The 18,092-nt window shown below is 48.7% G+C and overlaps 5 protein-coding genes across 5 annotated transcripts; 4 read left to right on the forward strand and 1 right to left on the reverse strand.

Annotated features, from left to right (window-relative positions):
• Positions 1-2,563: 2,563 nt before the first annotated feature.
• Positions 2,564-5,384, forward strand: M431DRAFT_76327 (hypothetical protein; the record flags this gene model as incomplete). The annotated part of the gene is made up of 3 exons (XM_024922450.1): positions 2,564-2,914; positions 2,974-3,250; positions 3,316-5,384. The coding sequence occupies 3 exons, from the start codon at positions 2,564-2,566 to the stop codon at positions 5,382-5,384; spliced, it is 2,697 nt and encodes an 898-aa protein (XP_024778873.1).
• A 1,419-nt stretch (positions 5,385-6,803) lies between these two features.
• Positions 6,804-8,242, forward strand: M431DRAFT_76916 (hypothetical protein; the record flags this gene model as incomplete). The annotated part of the gene is made up of 2 exons (XM_024922511.1): positions 6,804-7,238; positions 7,301-8,242. 2 exons carry the CDS (start codon positions 6,804-6,806, stop codon positions 8,240-8,242), a joined length of 1,377 nt encoding a protein of 458 aa, XP_024778874.1.
• Positions 8,243-9,950: 1,708 nt separating this feature from the next.
• Positions 9,951-12,008, forward strand: M431DRAFT_107123 (hypothetical protein). The gene is made up of 6 exons (XM_024911637.1): positions 9,951-10,292; positions 10,359-10,701; positions 10,779-11,126; positions 11,194-11,550; positions 11,612-11,722; positions 11,796-12,008. The coding sequence occupies exons 1-6, from the start codon at positions 9,987-9,989 to the stop codon at positions 11,939-11,941; spliced, it is 1,611 nt and encodes a 536-aa protein (XP_024778875.1). The 5' UTR covers positions 9,951-9,986; the 3' UTR covers positions 11,942-12,008.
• A 1,033-nt stretch (positions 12,009-13,041) lies between these two features.
• Positions 13,042-15,618, forward strand: M431DRAFT_544467 (hypothetical protein; the record flags this gene model as incomplete). Its single annotated transcript, XM_024921163.1, has 12 exons — positions 13,042-13,144; positions 13,195-13,258; positions 13,313-13,370; positions 13,423-13,517; positions 13,588-13,679; positions 13,732-13,831; positions 13,887-13,970; positions 14,027-14,264; positions 14,313-14,483; positions 14,538-14,856; positions 14,910-15,424; positions 15,477-15,618. The coding sequence occupies 12 exons, from the start codon at positions 13,042-13,044 to the stop codon at positions 15,600-15,602; spliced, it is 1,965 nt and encodes a 654-aa protein (XP_024778876.1). The 3' UTR covers positions 15,603-15,618.
• A 110-nt stretch (positions 15,619-15,728) lies between these two features.
• M431DRAFT_478307 (hypothetical protein) lies at positions 15,729-17,360 on the reverse strand (the record flags this gene model as incomplete). The annotated part of the gene is made up of 1 exon (XM_024915657.1): positions 15,729-17,360. The coding sequence occupies one exon, from the start codon at positions 17,358-17,360 to the stop codon at positions 15,729-15,731; it is 1,632 nt and encodes a 543-aa protein (XP_024778877.1).
• Positions 17,361-18,092: the final 732 nt, after the last annotated feature.

Raw genomic sequence — 18,092 nt, forward strand, 5'->3', positions numbered from 1 at the left:
GCCGCCAATCTGTCATCAAATTGCCATTGGACGAGAAGAATGAATCATTCAATGAGGCCCGTCTTCGGAGGCAGCCTGATAAGAGAAAACCTTATCGCCATGCAGGGGTTCTGGAAGGCCCTCCAGAAGGGAACCAACGCCCGCCACGGCCACTGTAAGGCGCCACCGCCCGCCTTAGTAATTGGTTGATTCGCTACGGGTAATTTCAGCACAGCAATTTTAGGGGTCCTGATTCTGCCTGCTTGCGCCCTACAGCTTTTTACTTGCCCTTTATGATACTCGCTTCGCTTCTTCATCACCCCAGCTATTCAGATTCAGCCTCGCCTCTGACGCGCATCATCACAGATTCAGCCTCCCCCAGACTCGGCTGCCTGTTGCCCTATTTCTGGATACGATCAATCCAGCAGGTGATTCACCCGCCTCGATTTCCGGCTGAGGAGATATTCGGCAATGGCGATTAGCAGCCACGTGTTTCTGCAGCTGCGCACTGTCTCGTCGGCACTGGATGGTGGGGAATCGAGCTTGTGGCGGCTGTCAGGGTCCTTCAGCCGTTCCCCAGAAGTTGAAGCGACGCTTGTCGGCTCTCGATGCTCAGAGGCTCTGCTCCAGTTCTGGTCCAGAGCCTGGGTACCGGCTACTTGGGGGCTACCTGGTACTGTGTGCGGCCTCTTGACGGACGAGCACCGCGTTTCGTTTTTGCGCCTCTAGGCTGTCGGTGTGGCCGCCATTTTGCGATTTCGTCCTCCTTGGCGGTCAAGCCAGACATTCTCTCGGGTTCTGAGTGGTGGCGTCTCGGTTGTGCTGAGGTTCCCTCGCAGCACCAGCGCTCCTTCATCGGGCACTATTGACTCTTGTGAATGCCAACCTAAAAACCCCGAGTTTCGGGTATCAAACGGGATGGATTGTGATTGCGCTTAAGCGCCGCGAGTTGACGCAGACACACTTCCTTCGGGGCATTCGGTATCGGACAGCGTTTCGGAGAGCGTCAATTGCACTGTCGATCACCTTGAAAGAGAAGGTATCTGTCTTACTGGCACCCTTGGCACCCTCCATACTGTATACGAGAGAGGAAAGAATGAATGGAATAGGAAGGGGATGGGAAGCACAGTACTCTGGCGCTTGCGAGGGAGCGAGACCGTTCTTCGTTTGTTCGTACAGTCCAAGCGATACTATTGAGCCCCCCGGCGTCGGAAGTGGCAAATGTTGATCTTATGCGGGCTCTGGTAACAGCCAAGCGTCCGCAACTCCCAGTCACATTATCCCTCTTTTGTCGGATCAGCCTGTAAAACGAGCCGCGATATGCAAGGAGCCCAGACTACCCTTATGCACTGCGCTGTTTGGGCTCGTTTTGGTGGTCAGCATAAGACGTGATCACGGCAGTGATAGGCCAATATTTTCCTCTCGACGTCCGCTACTAACCTCCTCACCTTGATCTACTGCCCAATGCGATTCTCTTTGTGAATCCGCGGCGATTCAACCATGGCCCGGTCCAGGCAACCAGCTGAGTCGTCGTGATGGTGTTTGGACCCTGAAAAACGAAAATCCCTTTGAGACATCCATCTCATCCCGCTAGACAGTTGGCGGCTGTGGTCGTGTGGGACCCTGCGGTCAGGGGGAACGTCGGACCCCACGGATTCAAACAACGATTCAGTGGATACGCTTGTTGTAAGACCCTTCAAAGCAAAAGGTCGTTGCGGATAAGAGAATTGCACATCATTCTGCGGATTTATCAGCCAAGGAGGCTTTGTCTTGGGAAGAAACGGCGTGATTACATACATGGTTCCCACGCCACCCACGGTGACAAGACACAGTACACAAAGCACTTATACACGCGCAACGCACCTCGTTTGGGCGTCAATGCGCTTGCCCACCATCTTCTGACAGTTTTCAGCACCGGTTCTGGTTGGATAAGCTGAGGAGAGTATGAAAGGAGCCAATTTGTGTAACAAAGGGCTTCATGCGGAGAGATCCTTTGGCAGCAGTTAAGATCCAATGACCAACTGCCGCCTTTCACGGCTCAACTCGAGTAGGACCCCGTTGCCGCCTGAAGCTGGCTTCATCTTTCACTCGACATTGGCCCGTCAGCGTCTTCTTTGTCCTACTGTAGGCATGCATACTCCATACAGTACCAGACAAGGGATGCTCACGGCGGCCCCCCATCCTAGCCCCGACCGATAGCGCACCCCACAAGCGTATGTACAGATCTCAAAGCCGGCGGCTCCAGCTAGAGGTTGGGCCTAGCATGGGTCCGAGGCCTCTTTGTCTGATATGGCAAATGGGCGTTCATCCTTTGTTGTCGGTGAAAGTCGCAAAGCCACACCAAAATTTGCCTCGCCCTCGTGCCGGACAGTTAGGCAGTTTCCGTAGATAGTTAAAGAAGGTTTGGGACTAGAAAGAAATCTGTGTATGAGTATTTATGGCCTTGCCCCCCGAACACCGGCTCTGCTCCTGAGCCTTTCCTCCATTTCATTGCATGCCACATTCCTTCATATTTCCACCCATCACTCTTTAGAGTACATTTGTTGTGCTGTTTTGGTTTCTTGCGATAGAATATAGACACAAGATGCACGGTTACAGCTCATCAGAAGAGTCGGACGACCCTCGTCGTCCGCGCTCGCAACCGGCCTCCTCAGGCAACAACCAGGACCAGAAGAAGAAGAGGAAGAAGAGACTGCCGCCCCAGCAGTCCATCAACAAAGTATGGAAGAAGTTTTCGAACCGCAAGTTTCACAAGGCACTCTCAGTGCTTCCCTTTGACCCCGTTGTCGCACCGCGGTCGGGGTTGGATCGGCCGAACGAGTTGATCTCGGAAGGATACGAGCGGGCTGCTGAAGAATGCCGGCGCAAAGTCCAAAAGATTGTCAAGGAGTGCAAGAGAGTCAATATGAGATACCGTGACCCTGGCTGGGATCTTGTGAGTGACCACTTGGAGAATTGCTCTGTTTATATGGGTTGGCTGACCGTTATTACTAGGACTGGGACTTAAAGTACGAAAAGGGTAACACGCTCAACTACATTGGCACCAACAAGTTCGAGGTTAGCAGATCTACTCTGCTGGGCTCCAAAGCTGTCGTCCCAAAGGCTGTCAAGAGAGTTCATGAGATTTTCGACAAGCCCACGTTCATGGGCAATGTCGACGGAAGCGATGTGAAGCAAGGAGGCCTGGGCGACTGCTGGCTGATGTCTAGCTTGACTGCATTGGCTAGTGTCAAAGATGGCGTGAAGCGCTGTTGCGTCGCCTATGATACCAGTAAGATAGAGCCACGCCGGTGATGTTGTACATGGTAGCGATGCTGACCTTTCTTTTTTCAACAGAAGTTGGTATTTACGGATTTGTCTTCTACAGAGATGGAGAGTGGGTCTACTCAATTGTCGACGACAAGCTGTATCTCAAATCTCCCTGCTGGGACTCACCGAGCATGCAGCGCGACCTCCTCCAGCAGATCGACCGCGAAGATGTTGAGTCTGTCTATAGAAAGACATATCAGACGGGTTCCAAGGCACTGTTCTTTGCCCAGTGCAAAGACCAAAATGAGACCTGGGTGCCGCTCCTCGAAAAGGCCTATGCGAAAGCTCACGGAGACTATGCCTCGCTTTCGGGTGGCTGGATCGGAGAGGGCTTGGAGGATCTCTCAGGTGGAGTCACTACTGAGCTGCTCACGTCTGACATTCTCGACCTTGACGAATTTTGGGACAATGAAATGTCCAAGGTCAACAAGGAGTTTATGTTTGGCTGCTCGACGGGCCTCTTGGACTATGGCTACGGCCAGCGTGATGGCATTAGTGAGGCCCACGCTTACGTTGTCACCGATGCCCGCACTCTCAAGTCAGGCCAGCGCCTGGTAAAGCTCCGCAACCCCTGGGGAGAAATCCGTAAGGGCCTTTGGGAGGGTCCATGGAGCGACGGCTCCAAGGAGTGGACCACCGAGGTTCAAGAGGAGCTGGGACACAAGTTTGGTAGCGACTCAGTCTTTTGGATTTCCTTTGAAGACTTGGTCCGCAAATACACTCACTTTGACCGGACTCGCCTGTTCAGAGACCCCGACTGGCGCTGCTGCCAGCGGTGGATCGGCGTCGATGTTCCGTGGAAGGCCGAGTATCATGAAAAGTTCCGCATCAAGCTGACCAAGGACTCTCCGCTGATTCTCGTTCTGTCTCAATTGGATGGCCGATACTTTAAGGGTCTCCAGGGCCAGTATAGCTTCCGCCTCCACTTCCGCCTCCACTACGAAGACCGACCTGATGCTGAAGATTACATTGTGCGATCCCACGGCAACTACTTCATGAAGCGATCAGTCTCAGTGGAGCTTCCGGATCTCCCCTCTGGAAACTATACCGTTTATCTCAAGGTAACTGGCCAGCGTGACCAGGAGCAGCCATCCGTGGAGGATGTAGTCAAGAGAGAAAGCCAAGGCCGCGTCGAAAACGAAAAGCTTGCACAGGTTGGATATGCTTACGACTTGGCGCACAGCAAGGCGTGGGAGCACATGGACAAGGTCGCCAAGATCCGCAAGCAGCGAGATCAGCAAAAGGCTTCCTCGTGCCGCCAGCAGGAGCGTCGCAGGCAGTGGGAGAGGCGTCACATCAGCCGTGAGATTTCCAAGAAGCAGAAGCAGAAGAATGGCGAGAAGAAGGACCGGAAGAAGGAGCTCAAGAAGAAGGAAGCCGAGGAGAAGAAGAAGCTGCCGGACGTTGTTGAGCCTGCGGTCGAGATCAAGCAAAAGTCCGAGGATGCGGAAGAGAAGGATTCCCTGGCCGCATCGATCGACGCTATCGATGTTGGCAAACTTTCGCTCAAGGACATCAATGACGGCTCGGATTCTGATTCTGACGGTTCACCCACGGACACTCCAAAGTCAGAGGATGCCATCGTCTTCCCTTTAGAAGAGAAGAAGGAAGATGTGCCACCGATTAGTGGAGCTCCCCCTGCCTCGGAAGACGCAGCTGACGAGCCCAAGCCGGCTGCTGACGCTGAGGAGAAGACCGAGGAGAAGACAACACTAGCTGAAGATGCCCCAGCTGTTGTAGAAGAAGAATCAGATGGAGACTCATCCGACTCTCCTGTCGAGGACTGGGAAGAACTGTATAGCAGCGACGACTACACACGCAAGCCCAGATCCTTCCCGTATCCCAGCCCTGCAGCGCGGGACGACTACGATACGGAGGAAGAGAAGATGCCTGCCCCGTGGAACGCCGTGTGCATTGTGGGCATCCGCGTCTATTCCAAGGACTCCGAGCTGGAGCTCCTGACTGTAATGGAAGGTGGTGAGCTGGATGGGATGGGCACCAAGGGCCAGGCGGATCTTGATGATGCGCAGAATAATGCCGGTGGCGTGGGCCTTACGGAGGAGGCGGGAGGAAGCATTGGTCTTTCGGTAGAGTGATTTTGGGTATGGTATGCATGGAGCCATGTTTTGATGTTTTTGATGCATTTCGCATAGATGATGCGTTTTATGATTTAGCTAGACAAGACTCTGCTTGTTAGAATTGTTTCTATAGAAACGTGTATCCTGAAGAATCTCCGAATTAATACGGCATTATGAGCTTTTTTGGATATTTGCATTCATGAATTGAGAGATCGTAGAGCTGTGATTTGGCTATTGTGTGACAGGTGGCACCCTTTCTTACAAGGTGTAGGAGCTCTCCGTTTGTTCCATCTTACACGTCTCATCATAACAAGGGAAGCAAATCATTTACATCGCTGCGGAAACTCTATTTACTTTAATCGCAATGAATTAGAGTGGGTGCTTGATAGCGGGTTTGGTTCGGATCAAGAGGCGGAAACGCCGTTTCTTCCATCTGGGGAAGTCGTTTTTGGAGGAGGTAGTGAATGACGGAGACGCACGGACTAAAGGTGGAAGAATAAAGACGAAACATATTGTTGGAATGTTGCAATTATTAGATGGAAATCTTGGGTTGATGGAGATGAGTTTGCAAATGGTAATCTCTTGAAAAAAGAACTGGCACAACAGATGATCTCGTCTCCATCTCCTTGGTGGTCTAAAAGCACGATTACATGTACATGTAGTTGGGGAGTGTCTTTCTGCCTAGATGGATACATGCATGTATGGAGAGATACAGGTAGATACAGGTCCATACTTACAGGTACGGGGCGCCGAGCACGAATGGACTCACAAACGAATACGACTACGACGAGAAGTTAGATGACTGAAAATCTTTGTACGCCGCATATTCAAACCCCCAAAAGATTTGGATCCAACAAGCATCACCGGCAGCAAAGCTCACCACCCCAAGTCCATAATGAGACTGCATTAGCATTTCCGCATTCCAATCCATTCATTGCGTCACACCGATTCGGGGACTCAACCCAGCGCCAAGTGTGCTAACCGTTAGTGAAGCTAGCGCACCTGTCAGGGGCTAGGATGTACCAGTGCCGGGCGACTCACCTGCAATTGCGGTGTAACGGCGAGTATCTGTACCTGCAGTATGCGGCGTCTTACACTGCACTGTATGCGCTGCAGGGGACCATTGAGCGCTAAAAGCAGTAAAGTCCAGCAGGTTGACACCGGCATGACGCCTGGGTGGCTTATCAGCGTCTTATCAGCCTCCCCAGAAGTTTGAAGCTCCCGGAGAGTCACGTTCTCTCCGTTTCGTCTCTTCGTCAACCTCAACCCATCTCTGTTTCGGCTCATCATGTAGCCTGAGGCATCCTTTCATTGAGACGATAACAGATCTTGCGATATACGACACAACTCACCATGGCTGCTGTTTCGCCTGCGGCTTCGACTCGGCGCAGTCCGGGCTCATCATCGGCCGGCTCGCTGAGGCCATCGAGCGACCCCATGGCCATCTCGGTCGACACTCTCGTCAACCATCTACTGGTATCGAAGCGATCGCTGTCATCGATGACGCTTGTGCTGCGTGCCGACGAAATCGTAACGGCAGCGCGGCAGTCTCATGAAGACACGGTCATGCTGGCGGCCCAGACGGGGTTTCTGCGAAATGCCATTGCCGACCAGGTACTGATTCTAGGCCGTGTGGGCAAGAGCCTGCAGGCGACATGTGAATGGGGGAAGAAGGATTTTGTGAAGCTCGTCAGGCGGATGGATGAGGTCGACGGACAGCTCAAGGCTACGATGGACATGCTAACGACGACGCCTGTTGATACGACGCTACGGCCCAAGGGGGAGCCGAGGAAGAGCCTGCTGGACTTTGTGGACGAGGGGAGCGTCCACGGGATGCGAAATGCCATGAAACAATGCATAGAGGAGCTGCAGGTACGTGCTTCCATAACACCAGGTCGTTGCTTGTTTGCTGACCTTGATGGGTGATGCTATAGGCGATCCAAATTTCATTCGACGGCGACCTCCTCCGGCTCGAAACCGATATTCGAAACATCAAGAAAATCATTGAGAATGTGGAAATGCCTGAATCTCAAGAACCTGCATCAAAACTACTGTTCGACTTGTTTGAGCACTCGGCCACCATGGCGGAATCTCTAGCCTCTCTGACGCAGCATTTCGACATGTGCGTTACGGCTATACGAACGACTGAGGGAGCTGCAGCTTTGGCCCGCAGAAAGGCGGCCGAGGTTACCCAATCCCAAGGCGGCGAGAGCGTCTCAATATCAGGAGTCATTGCTGAGCAAGAGTCCAACCGATCCGACCTCGAGCCACAAACAGCAGAAGATAGAGCCGAAATGCTACGGGTGGTCATACATGATGCGCAGTTGGTGGAAGGCGTCGTGCACGATATTCAGGAGCATCTCGCCGAGGTGGAGCGCAAGTATAATGAACTGGGAGAGCACACAGAACAGACTAGAAAGGCGCACCTAGGTATGCTTGATGCCTATGCTGAGCTGGGAGAGGTCGGTGACCGCCTTGCCGACTACCTGGCCGCTGAAGAGGACTTTCGAAGCCGATGGGAGATGGAAAAGGACGTCGTGTTTACCAAGCTTGAGGAGATGACGCAGATGACGGAGTTTTACGAAGGATACGCGAGCGCCTATCACGGCTTGCTGATGGAGGTTGCACGTCGCCGAAACGTCGAGGACAAAGTACAAGCTACTTGGCGCAAGGCACAGGAGACTATCGACAAGATGCTCGAAACTGACCGCCTTGAGCGAGAGGCCTTCCGGTCAGAGGTCGGCGAGTTCCTGCCGACAGATCTGTGGGCCGACATGCAAGGGTCGGTCAAGAGGTGGAAGATTGTCCAGGTTGACGATGATGAACAAGCAGCAGAGGGAAGCGCCGCCGCAGATACGAATCGAGGGAGCGGCTAAACCAAGTACATTGGTGGAACGCTTTTCTTTTTTTTTGCAGATATAAAAGCATCTCTGCTTCTGCTTTGGACTTAATAATTCGGGCTTTACGCACCATTTGGCTTAGGATGAGCTGTTTAATTACGGGTGCTGGATATACCGACGATATTTGACTGTTACTTGAAAGGCTTGGGGATATGGAGTTTGTATTGTATCTGGTTAATGGGATATAAGGGCACGGGCATACTTGGAGTCTGTCTTTATTTGAATGAGCAATAATACGACTTATCCTATTTATTTGGAGTTTGCATTGTTACGTTCTCAACTTGGACGCGATCCGAAGTATATACGCTGCGGCCCAACCAAAGTGACTTCTAATGAACCATCACCATAGTTCAGATTCTCAGCTACTCCACACATGTCATTCTTGATTCCCACAGCGGAGCGGCCCTTGATTTAGTTCCATGACAGATCGGTCTTCCTTCCGCTCTCGTAGTGCCGTCTTAGCCGGTATATGTATCCATCTGTAAGAACAACAGCCTAGAATCAAGAACATTCATGAAAGGATCAAGCACATGTAATAGATGGTTGTCTTCGTTTTCCCTCGTATATGTATGTTGTCACATATATGGATAGATGGACACTGTTTGAAAAGATCTATTGGTTCGCAGCAAGATGCCCAGATAAGAACGCACTCATTTCAGTGGTAACGTTCCGTACATACATTTAGGATTTTATGTTATTTGATAGGTGAAGCCCCTTGGGCACCATCAATGTCACATCCATTTACCAATATGTAGTATGCAACTTCTCTATATCTTCGACTTGGAATCGGAAACTTTTTGCGTCTCACGTCATCTCTTTATCCAAACATACTCTCAATCCCATCATATTCAGCTTGACTACTAGAGAAATGCAACAATATTTGACAAGTCACAATTGTTTCTGCCGAAAGTGGGTGCCGATTCACTCCTTTCAGCCGGCTTCGCCCATACAGAGCAAGCCGTCGATGAAACATCGTGGGGTGGGAGAGGCTAGCTTATCAGTTCGCAGATGTCCATTCGGTCGGATCGTATTTCGCATTGCCAGGGCAGAGCGGGTTAGCTGGACCGAGCTGTCTAAAGATTGGACGAGAAAGGTAATGGTGTTGACAGAACGTGGGGGTTTGCATCCTACTCACTTGCCACCTTGTTTGCAAATAGACATGGAGACAAGGTTGGATCGGAAGACCGGCGAACGGCACAAGGCCGGCTTGGCCCCTTTGACAGGCTTGGCCCCTTTGACAGGCTTGGCCGATGCTGTTTGATTGGTTTTTGTTTACGACTGATCGCAGCGTGCTAGTGGCTGTATGTCCGCGTTCAATGCTGTCTTCTCATATAATTCTGCGAGGCGACCTTGGGGGGAGGGTTACGTCAAGACACACACTTGTCTCTTGCATTTAGTGATTGTTACAAGCAATTAAATGCTAGCAAGGCACGGGCGGCCTGCGCAATCAGTAATCGGCTCCTTCAACGGGCTTTATGACATCCTAGCCAACTTACAATCCTACGTTACCGTAATCACATTGCCCTTTTACACCCAAATTTTATTGTATATACATATATGGACTTGCTCAAGCTCGCCGTCTCTGAGGGCTGCATAGTTTGGAGATATATATTGTCAAGCAATTCTCGTCTGAAGTAACGACGAACGATCTCAGAGCAATCACAAGCTTTACTCAGCATCTTTCCCTCTACGTGGAAATACATACTGTTATTCGCCCGTCATGTCTCTCACCGTAATCTCGCTACCTGACGGAGGCGTTAAACTGGCCACTCTTTTTGGAATTGTACTGTGCTTTTTAACTGCCTTGTTTCATTGTCGCACGAGTCGAGCAGTCAAATATTTCCCTGGTCCTAAGCCATGGCCGCTTGTTGGCAATTTACCTTATTTCTCAAAGGTCTTGAAGAACATGCCGGTAGAGATTCCTTTGTTGGCCAAACGATTCGGAGGGATTTGTATGCTTTGGATGGGCTCTCTACCAACGCTGGTGATCAATAACCTCAGAGATGCAGATGAACTGCTATACAAGGTCGGCCTAAGCTCTTCTCTTGTCTATTCTCCATCAAGCAGAGACAGTCTTCTAACGTACATACAGAATGGGGCATTAACGTCTAATAGACCGAAGAAGAACATCTTTATGGAGCGCGTAATGCCACATTATATCGGCACTTCGGAAATTGGTGATGAATTACGCTTCTTTCGACGCATATACACGGATCTCCTGGCTTTCAAACAGTCACAGCGTGTTAAAAAGTACCAAAATTACGAGTCTATATCTATGCTGAATGCTTTATGCGAAGATCCTGATTCGTTTGAGTCGCATTTAACACGAGGAGGGATGAGCGTTATCTTCTCAGCTGTATATGGCGTCCGTCTCAGCCGTCTCGACCACCCGATCCTGCTCGAACTATTCGCCATTTGGGGAAAGATGTTAAGATGTATGTAACAATAGAATGTGCCCTCTATAAAATTATGGTATGTGAGTGGACTGACAAATATGTGCCATCATGACCAGACATGCAACCTGGAAGCCTCATAATAGACTATTTGCCCTTCTTGGAGATGTTGCCGCTGCGGTTCCAGCCATGGGTACACCTCGCAGACTCACTTGCCTCACGCCAACATGCAATCCACATGACGTTTCTCAAGATGCTGAGGAAGCAAATTGGAGCCGGAGTAGAGCCTGTATGTTTTGGCGCAGACATGTTGGAGCGCCAAAAGCAGCAGGGATTCGACGACAAAGTTGCCATTGGCATTCTATCCGGGATGATACTTCTCGGGGGTGAGTCAACCGCCAGCATGATGAATTCTTTCATCAAAGTCATGGCTATGTATCCTGAGGCTCAGAAGAAAGCTCAACAGGGTAAGTATAGAGCGAGTCTCGAGTGATTTATCACAAGACGTACCTTTTAGTGACCAGTTGATCGCAGAACTTGACAAAGTTATCGGACCTTCTCGTCTCCCAACTTGGCAAGACCAAGAAAATCTCCCCTACGTCAGAGCTCTCATCAAAGAATTGCACAGATACAGCCCCATTCTCAGTTTCGGTGCCCCGCATGCCTCTACAGAAGAGATCACATACAAGGGATGCACGATTCCAGATGCCACCTTGATCCTCCCTAGTACGGATAATCTTCACCATGATCCATTGAGATATGATAATGCCGATAAGTTCCAGCCAGAGCGCTTCTTAGGGGATGAACTGGATGCTTTTGCTAGCGCTAAACACCCTGATTATCTCAAACGCGACCACATCAATTATGGCTTTGGCCGTCGTCTCTGCCAGGGTACGTGATGCTTTATGTATCGTCACCAGATTTGTGACAAGTAATCTGACATTTCTATAAGGCATATATGTGGCAGAAAACTCGCTCTTTATTCAAGTATCTCGTTATCTATGGGCGTTTAACATTACTCCTAGGGCTGGTGAACCTCCGCTGAGCATGGCTGATATAATGGGTGAGTAACCATAGTATTCATATTGTATATTGACTACAGAATATGTTGCTAATGCACTATCTCTTCGCTATAGAGACGATGAATAGAAAACCCAAGCCATTCAAAGTGGACATCACGCCGCGATCAGATGCGGTATTGCAGGTGGTACGACAGAGTGCAGAAGAGGCATGTACGGATATTCCAGACGTAGATGATATTGATATTGATATGATCGATTAAGTGCTCTCCGTGTATAATAAAAGAAGATATTAGCAGCACACATCTTGATCCTAGTCATCATTGGGCGACACAAGGTATGATAAAGCACTTCTTCTCTAGTAGAAATTCAGATGCTCGATGATACTACCTTCAGAAATCATCACGCCCGTGTACTAAAACGTGATTTATGGATATTATTCATGCGGAAGTTACAACCGTGATAAAATCTCTACACTGTAAGACAGTATTTGGTCACCCCTTTTCGATACATCTCCCTATTTTATCAGCCTTATATATTCTTGATTAGCACATGCATTTCTAGCTAATTATTTCATGATCCAGTATACGCCATCCGTCTAGATCTTGAAGAATTGCTGTAAGTTCTTGTCGAGCTGTAGCTTGCTTTGATGGATCCACCGTCTTCACCTAGCTTCACAAAAAATTTCCTAATTAGGAGTTTTTCATTTGGCTGCAGATGTCGTGATATCCAGGTAGCAACTACAGCCAATCATCTAATTGAAGGTGACCACAATCTTGATAATGTCGTGTGAATTGATACAGAGGTTGAAATAAGATGTACATACTTGTGTGTGCAATGGAAATGCCGACTCTCGCAGCATTGGCTATTGGGGCCTGGACTATGGGTCTCTTGACAGGACTTGTAACACCTCCCCACGCCGCTTGCTTGTTTCAGTAGGCAGTCTTGTTATATAAAACATTTCTATAAACATAACGAGATTTTGATTAATGTCATTTATAACATGTAATCCATAGCTGCATACAAAGGCAAGCATTCTCCGATCAGGGAGCACAGCTACCGAGACCTTGGGAGCCTTCGGAACTTTAATTGTATAAATTGTCGTAGGTGGTAGGCTATAAAACCCCGGTCGATAAGCTGAGCTATGGAGTACAGAAACTGACGACATATTTAGCCCTGATGGTCTCATATAAGTGAAAACAGAATGCGCCTTTGGCTGTCAACTCATCACGCCATGCAGTTCTACGATGACGCTCATTCATTGACTATTGTTCATAGCTCTCAAGCATTTACTTATATCAATGGAGTTGTACATATCGATGTTGAAGAGATGAATATACATTGTAGATGAAGCAAATTTACAATGAGTCTGCTACTGAGATCCGATGACACTATTGTCCCATCTCCCTTACCGCAGGGTGCTGGCTATGCAGTAGTCGTTGCAGTTGGGCTCATATTTGCCCTTGGTTTGTTTCTCTCCAGTATAGCTCCTATTTATCAGTACTAACAATATCAGGAATGATTGGAATAACAAGATTATTGAAGAAAACTCTTAATGAAGATAATGCCAATGTCGAGACGTGAGCAATGATCTCTCAAAACTAAAGTTTCCATTTTCATTAACATATTTTCAGTTTCATGGTTGCCAATCGATCAGTGGGAACTGGTCTCGTTGCCTCTGCAGTAGTATCAGTAGGTGTCTATCAGTCCAATTCAGGATGAGGTCACTGACCAAGAGATATAGTCGTGGCTATGGAGTACAGCTTTGCTCAGCTGTGTCCTAGTGACATACCTTTATGGAGTCTCTGGAGGGTTCTGGTATGGAGCTGGATGTACACCGTACGTTCTACCATAATAACTTATGTACAGCAGCTGGTATTTCATAATGGCTGACCTTTACAACCCACAGAATGATTGTCTTCTTCGCATACCTAGGAGTGGTATGTAAGAAACGCATCCCAGAGGCACATACCGTTCTGGAAATAGTTCGAATCAGATATGGTGAGAATGAGTGGCCATAATTGGTTTGATTCAAGACTAATCAAATTACCAGGCGCTATTGCTCATCTTGTATTCACTTTCTTGGCGGTTGTAAACAATCTGTTCAATACTATCAACATGATCTTGGGTGCTGCCGCCGTTATCACGTTCCTGTAAGATATACGTGTTTAGTGTCTTGCAGTGAAGACTTTTTCTAACATCCTACAGAACAGGCATCCACATAATGGCTTCAACCTTCCTCTTGCCGGTTGGAGTTGTATTATACACACTCGTTGGTGGTATAAAAGCAACGTTTGTGCCTCATCCTTAATACAGTCTAAATGCCCAGCTAACACTTATACCTGTAGGTTTTTGACAGATTATATACATACCTTTGTTATTGCCATCTTGTGTTGCTACCTCACAACAAAAACTCTTACACATCACGACGTTGGTTCCATCGATGGGTTATATGATCTCGTGGTTAAGGCTCAGCCTTCATACGAGGTTGATGGGAACTACCAAGGATCTCTCCTCACAATGAACTCCCAGCAAGGGATATTTTTTGCCATTATTCTGCTCGTTTCAAATTTTGGAGCCGTCATTGTAAGTGGAAACCGTTCTTTGACGGAGAACATCTACTAATTTGTTCAGATGGATACGAGTTACTTTATCAAAGCATTTGCTGCATCTCCTAAGGCCGTGGTACCAGGTTATGTTGTTGGTGGCTTTGCGTATTTTTCTATTCCGTGGAGTCTAGGAACAATCATGGGCCTCGCTGCCTTGGGGCTCGAAAGCTCCCCAATTTTCCCGACATATCCTCGGGTAAGTCACAGTTGTCACCTGACGAATGCCAATACTGATTTATGCATTCAATAGACCATGACTAGTTTAGAAGTAACAAACGGCCTTGTGCTTCCGTATGTAGCCGTGGCAGTCGCAGGAAAGGGTGGTGCAGTCGCTGTCCTGCTTATGACATTCATGGCAATCACTTCAACGCTGTCCGCCCAGGTTATTGCAGTGTCTTCCATCTTCACATTCGACTTTTACAGAACTTACATCAACAAAAATGCAGGCAACAAAGACGTTATCCGATGGAGCCATCTGGGAGTCATTCTTTTTGCAGCGATCTCGGCTGGATTGACTGCAGCGTTTAATTACGGAGGGATTAACATGGGTTGGACTCTGTATATGATTGGTAAGAGAAAGAACATGCCGATATAACATTGATAATTAACACATTAACTACAGGAGTTGTTACATGCCCTGGAATATTCCCTTTGATCCTCACGATTTTGTGGAATAAACAAAGCGCTTTAGCAGCTGTTGTTTCGGCTATAGCTGGCCTAGGAACGGGCCTCGGCGTGTGGCTCGGAACTGCACAAGCATTTTTCGGCGAGGTAACGGTCGACTCTACTGGACAAACCCTGCCTTGCATGTATGGAACTGTGGCGTCTGCTCTCAGTCCTTTGCTGTATACAGTTATCCTGTCACTCATCTGGCCAGATAATTATGACTGGGCGCGATTTACAGACGAAAAACTGTTACTTGACAGCGATACATCGGCTGAGGAATTGGAACGAGAAGCGCCAGTCCGTCAAAGCAGTAAAGGCGGCGTCCTAAGCGAAGCGTCAGAAGTTGTGTATGACCAAACAGATCTGAGATGGCAGCGATATGCGCTATTCTGGTCACTTTTCTCCTTCTTTGGCATTTGGGTGCTGTGGCCTCTGCCAATGTACGGTGCAAAGTACATTTTTAGTAAAGTTGTAAGTTTTGCCATTCCAATCTCTTTGTCGTATTATCTAACTCCCTCAATAGTTTTTCAGATCATGGATTGCAGTGTCACTCATATGGTTGTGGATAAGTCTTCTTATACTTGGCTTGTATCCGTTATATGACGGGCGGAAACAGATCTTGAAGGTGTTGCGTAGCTTACGAGGCTAGACCAGGCCATACAAAAGGAGAAACGATGGATATAAAAACATTACCACTCGTATTAAATAAACTGCATCAGACTGAACGAGAATATGACCAACCAAGCTGAAATACTGCATGATGGCAAGACCACGGTCAACTAGTCTTCTCGTGAACTTGTTCGCCCTCAATGTCATATGCATCCACCTCGTATTTGCGAAACTTGCGAGCAGGAATTCCTCTCTCAAACAAAATATCCAACTCTTCGTACGATCGCTTAAAGGTTTCAGGATATCGAAAGAACGCCCACACCGTCACAAGCACTGAGGTTCCGCCCCAGAAGTAGGCTGTCTTACCGGCCCACCCCCAAGCAGTGGGATTGATCATATACGGTTCGAGAACGGCTGCAATAATGTCGAAAAGTTGGTGTGCTATTTTCGCGGCAGCAACACTCTGTACCCGCAAACTGATGGCAGAAACCTCACTCGATGTTGCGTAAGCTGCTGGGCCAACCGAAATATCGTAGCAGAATACCCATAGGATAGTCAGAGCCACTTGTCCCCATTTGGTTGACTCATTAGCATGAACCGTTGCCAAGATGCCGATGAGAATGTTGACTATGGTCATGAAAACCATGCCCCAAAGGTACAGACTGCGACGGCCCAGGTGGGCAATAAGGACACATCCAATAGCAGTTGCAAGCAATCCGATAGCGGTAGCAGCCACGGAAACCTTGTAGCTGTTTTTAGCAGACAAACCAGCTTGTTCCCAAAAGTATGTGCCTGGATTCATCATAAAGATGCCGTTAAAGACCTGACCAGCGAATGCCATACAGCAAATCTCAGTTCGACGAAGGTTGCTGCCTCGGAATAGGTCAATGTAGGATGACCCTGTTCGTATTTCTTCTTCGTAGTTCACGGTATGGATGATCATGGCCAAATGTTCTTTGATCTTTGTGTCGCTCTTGGAGCTCAGGCGACGAATGCTGTGTTCGGCCTCTTGGATGCGACCTTTGCGAACGAGATACCAAGGAGACTCGGGAGCAAAGAGACACCCGATGAAGAGCGGAAGGGGCCAAACCCATTGGATAGCGAATGGGATCCTGTAGGACCACCGTGAGTCTAAGCCGACAAGGCCATCGAGAACGCCGATTGCTATAAGCTGGCCAATGATTTGCATAATATTGACACCGCTGGTAAGGAAGCCACGCAGCGAGATCGGAAGACATTCTGAGCTATATGCCGGTCCGATAGACGCAAATGTGCCCCAGACCATACCGCAGAAAATCTCACCAACAAGAAGCGTTTCCAGGTTTTGAGCGCTGAAGGGAATAGCAACGAAGCCGGTCATGAGAACAAGGCCTGCCAGCATAACCCTCTTGTAACCGAATCTTGACGAGAGAAAGCCGTTGAACGTAGCACCGAGGATGATACCACAGATACTCCCTTGCGACAGGCCTGTTTGCCATTTCGCGGGGACCTGGTAACCATCTTTGACAGGTAGACCGTACGCTTTTTGAAAGGCTGGATAACCGTAGAAGTTGTTGATGAGAGCATTGTCATACCCATACATTGCTATCGAGAGGGACAGAAATGAAGCCCAGGCAACTCCTTTCCATTGCACACGAACAGCCTCGAGGATGCCTTGGGAATGCTCCAGGTCGGTGGCCTCTTTGGCCCCCTGAACGATGACGCCCCATTCCTTTTCAGGAGCAGCTTCAGTCTCAACAGCCTGAGCCACGGCTTTGTCATCTCGGCCACGGAGATTGTCAAGAATGGCTGGAGCCATGATGGTGGTATGGTGGAAATTATCTTGATGGACTGGATGACTTCTGCTTCGAGTCTCGGATCTATGCGACAAGGGACATATTATATACTTTTGAAGATCTTGCATTAACCCATGATAGTAATACGTCACGTATCACTCACTAAGTAAGTGTTGTTTCTTTGAGGTTGGCTGTTAGGCTTGGCTGTGCTACAACTTCCTGGGGTGCCCAATGGCCATATGCCGGCAGCACAACTTCCCCCATCTACCTTGCTCTAGCTTCAGACGATCTTGGATGTAACCCAAACCCGGCTGATGGTTGGGGGATAGATGATAATGTAGGTCGCCTCTCAAGCCACAACGTGGATGGTAGCTTACTGGTTTTGGCTTTTGTAGCATCTGCTATCAATAGTCATGTATCTAATCTTTCCCAAACTTCGTATACGGCTGAAACATCAGGTTCTATGGACGCATGGAAAGTAATCAATCATGAGACATGATAAGAATAGACAGCGCACTATTGCCGTTATCTCCCCGGATGGCCTCGCCTCCCAAGATATCATTGGGAGATGCCATCCGTTAGCTTCAAACTACTCGATAACACCAGTGATTTTAGCCGAACCTCTGAATTACCCCGGATTTTGGAAAGGAAGGGAAGTGACATCGTGTAACGTTATATCGGCTGTCAGTTCCGACGGTTGTTCAAGCGATCATTGCTCTTCGGGATCATGGCCCTGCTATCTAGACAGCAACTTG

This window comes from Trichoderma harzianum, assembly GCF_003025095.1.
Source record: "Trichoderma harzianum CBS 226.95 unplaced genomic scaffold M431scaffold_2, whole genome shotgun sequence".
NCBI lineage: Eukaryota > Fungi > Ascomycota > Sordariomycetes > Hypocreales > Hypocreaceae > Trichoderma > Trichoderma harzianum.

Bases quoted from the DNA above. Each gene is read 5' to 3' on its own strand.
- M431DRAFT_107123 (XM_024911637.1), top strand. From the start codon at position 9,987: ATGTCTCTCACCGTAATCTCGCTACCTGACGGAGGCGTTAAACTGGCC. The intron at 11,127-11,193 runs GTAAGTATAGAG...AGTTGATCGCAG, and splicing joins TCAGAAGAAAGCTCAACAGG to AACTTGACAAAGTTATCGGA. The intron at 11,723-11,795 runs GTGAGTAACCAT...TCTTCGCTATAG, and splicing joins GAGCATGGCTGATATAATGG to AGACGATGAATAGAAAACCC.